The sequence below is a fragment of the Coloeus monedula genome (genome assembly GCF_965178545.1).
Source record: "Coloeus monedula genome assembly, chromosome: 32".
Lineage (NCBI taxonomy): Eukaryota > Metazoa > Chordata > Aves > Passeriformes > Corvidae > Coloeus > Coloeus monedula.
In genome coordinates this window covers 3,581,497-3,585,053 of record NC_138812.1, presented here as the reverse complement: position 1 = coordinate 3,585,053, position 3,557 = coordinate 3,581,497, and the positions used below count along the sequence as shown (strand labels likewise).

At 56.1% G+C, this 3,557-nt stretch overlaps 1 protein-coding gene across 1 annotated transcript; it reads left to right on the top strand.

Annotated features, from left to right (window-relative positions):
- Positions 1–663: 663 nt before the first annotated feature.
- On the top strand, positions 664–1,512 carry LOC309583757 (olfactory receptor 14J1-like; the record flags this gene model as incomplete). The annotated part of the gene is made up of 1 exon (XM_082299549.1): positions 664–1,512. The coding sequence occupies one exon, from the start codon at positions 664–666 to the stop codon at positions 1,510–1,512; it is 849 nt and encodes a 282-aa protein (XP_082155675.1).
- Between the last annotated feature and the right edge of the window lie 2,045 nt (positions 1,513–3,557).

The following is a 3,557-nucleotide window of genomic DNA, read 5'->3' as shown; positions in this document are numbered from 1 at the left end:
GCCATCCCAGCTGTGAGCTGCCTTCCAGGGGACACTGGGGCCGGGCGTGTCCTTGGCCAGCAGTGGGGCTGAGACTCTGAGAAAGGCTGAGCCACTTTGCTCTGCTGTGGGTCCCTCTGCTCTCAGCTGTGCCAGGCTGATTTTCAGGGGAACACAGTGACTGCCCCCGATCTCAGGAGGGGCAGCTGGGGACAGATGGAGCGACAGAGCAGCTTCCCTCACCCTTCTCTGAGTTACAGCCAATGCTCTTGCCTTGCACAGCTCTCTGCTCTCCCTGGGCACGGCAGGAAACCCTCTCAAAGTGCCTTTGGCCGTCACCGTTCCTTAGCCCTGGCACAGGAGATGCTGCCCAGCTCCTCTGCCTCAGGAGCACTTTGGGCTGATGGAGTCCAGCCCCAGGACCGGCCCCTGTCCCCATTCCCATGTCCCCGCTGAAGCAGAGCAGAGCTGACTCCTCGCTGTCCATGGGCGCAGCCCCTGCTCGTCACAGCAACGGGGCCAGATCCCAGCAGAGCTCCAGGCACGGGGCTGAGGGAAGGGCTCTGAGAAAAGGAAAACTGGGGGGCAGGGCCAGGAGAAAGGGCTTGGACATTGCTCAGCAAAGTCTCCCCTGACTCCTCACTGTCTCGTCCTTCAACAGCACTCCATGGCCAGAGGCTCAAAATGTGCAACAGCAGCTCCATCAGCCCCTTCCTCCTGCTGGCATTGGCAGACACGCGGCAGCTGCAGCTCCTGCACTTCTGCCTCTTCCTGGGCATCTCCCTGGCTGCCCTCCTGGGCAGCGGCCTCATCATCAGCGCCGGAGCCTGCGGCCAGCACCTGCACAGCCCCATGTTCTTCTTCCTGCTCAGCCTGGCCCTCACCGACCTGGGCTCCATCTGCACCACTGTCCCCAAGGCCATGCACAATTCCCTCTGGGGCACCAGCCACATCTCCTACTCAGCATGTGCTGCTCACGTGTTTTTCTTTCTCTTCTTCCTCTCAGCAGAGGATTTCCTCCTCACCATCATGTGCTACGAGCGCTACGTGTCCATCTGCAAAGCCCTGCACTACGGGACCCTCCTGGGCAGCAGAGCTTGTGCCCACATGGCAGCAGCTGCCTGGGCCAGTGCCTTTCTCTACGCTCTCCTGCACACGGCCAATACATTTTCCCTGCCCCTGGGCCAGGGCAATGCCCTGGGTCAGTTCTTCTGTGAAATCCCACACATCCTCAAGCTCTCCTGCTCCAAATCCCACCTCAGGGAACTTGGGCTCATCACTGTCAGTGCCTGTTTGGTGTTTGGCTGTTTTGTGTTCATTGTTTTCTCCTATGTGCAGTTCTTCAGGGCTGTGCTGAGGATCCCCTCTGAGCAGGGCCGGCACAAAGCCTTTTCCACGTGCCTCCCTCACCTGGCCGTGCTCTCTCTGTTCCTCAGCACTGTTATGTTTGCCCACCTGAAGCCCCCCTCCATCTCCTCCCATCCCTGGATGTGGCAGTGTCAGTTCTGTACTCGGTGGTGCCTCCAGCCCTGAACCCCCTCATCTACAGCCTGAGGAACCAGGAGCTCAGGGATGCCCTGAGGAAAGTGAGGACTGGATACTTTTCACAAGTTAAAATCTTTCTATTTCCTTCTGCCATGCGAGGAAAATGATGACTAGGATGCTTCTCAGAAGCAATAAACTCTCTCTTTTCTGCTCCAGAACCTTCAGAATGTAACTCTTTACAATCTTGGCCTCTTTTTCCTCTTTGTCCATATTTTCATTGGTGCTTTTTCTTATTCTTTTTCTGGTGTTATTCTGCTTTTTATAAAGTACTGTAGTACTACTCCTAGCATTTCTGCATGAACATCTACCTTTCTTTTGAAACACAAAGACTTTCAGGAGGCTTCTTCCCTGTGCATTTGAATCAAAACAAGGGGCTGTCCTGACCTTTGTGTCCAAGGTTTGTTCCTCAGCCCTTCTCTGGCTCTGCAGGGGCAGTGCCTGTGGGCAGAGCTGGAGGGAAGAGACTCCCAGCACAGCAGCACGGCCAGGGACAATGGCCCAGCCTCTTCCCACCTCTGCTCTTCCCAGCTCCACACTCCCTTTCCCAGCCCTTCTGAGGGTGCAAGGCCGGAGTGCTCGGGCAGCTCGGTCACTGTCCTGCTGCGTGTCCGTGCTGTGAGCACAGGCAGGGACAGGCCACGGGCACTGCTGGGACACAGCCGGGCTCCAGCACAGCAGCTCCATCAGCAAAGGGCATCTCCTGGGGGCAGGGCAGGAAGGCTTTGCTCTCCTCCAGAGCTGCTGTCAGGAATGTGCCCCAGGAATGCCCTGGCAAAGCAAACCCCAGTGCCCAGGGGCAGGGGGGAGTGTGCAGGGGGGGCAGGCAGCAGTGTCCTGGCACTGCCAGAGCTCCTGGGATGGACCTGAGGGAGCAGCAGAGCAGGGCCTGGGCTGTGCCTTTGTTCCGGGCACAGCCTGGGAAGGTGCCCAGGGCAAGTGTCCCACACCAGCCCCTGCCACCAGCAATCCCAGCACTGGCCTCTGCCCTCCCCTGCAGGAGGTTGTTTGTCCCTGCACGGAGGGACACCAAGTGACCAGGCCAGCAGTCCGTGTTTGCTGTGTCCTGAGGAGCCTTCAGCAGTGCATCGAGTGGGTGTGGGGAGATGAACCCGAGTGAGCACAAACACCATCAGCAGCACTCGGGGCTGGCACAATTCCAGGGGCACAAACTGTGCCCTGAGGCCACTTCACTCCCAGAGTAATGTCCTCTGGGAAAGCACCTGTTATAAACATATAGTATTGGCTTCTCGCAAAGTATTAAAGTAGATATTATATAATGTTAGAAATGCTTTTTGCTGTGTGGATGTAGTTTTCTCTCGTTTTAGCAAGAATGTTAGCAAGTGTGAGCAAGTAAGATAACCTCCAAGGGAGCAGAGGATGAGGCCCAAGGAGCTGCTAATCAACACTTTGTCCAGAGAACAAAAGGGCCCAAAAGCTGCTCCGCCCGGAGAACGGGCAGCCAGGAGGGTCCGAGAGCTGCTATCACCGCTCTGCCCGGGGGGCAAAGAGGCCCAAAGCTGCAATCAGCCCTGACTGTCTGGAGAATTAAGAGATCCACCCCACCATCGACTCTTACCTAGCGGGCCCAACCCCAAGAATCAAAAGAAATAAAACCACAAGGCAGAAGACTACGCATGCTCTAAAAAGGCGGACCCAAGGAGTGGCCATGCAGATCAATTCCTGGAAAAGTTTTAATATGAATACAGAACAGACAGTAAAAATGGTATAAAAGAGACTCACCTCGGGCATCAGGTGTGCTCTTGGCAGAGCGCCAAGGCACCCGGCCGTTATCCCTTTGCTTTATTTTACGTGTCTCTTATTGTCTTTATATTAAACTCTTTAAATTCTAACAGGAGAGTGAACCTCGCTTTTCACAGCACCTGAATTCTTTGCTGGGCTGTGCTGAGAACTGCATGGAGACAAACGTCCAGGGCAGGGAGGCTCCAGGGAAAGTGCTCAGGACAGCCAAGGGCTGCACAGAGAGACACCGGAGTGGTGGGTCTGTGGGGAGAAATCACAGCTGCCTCCCTTGG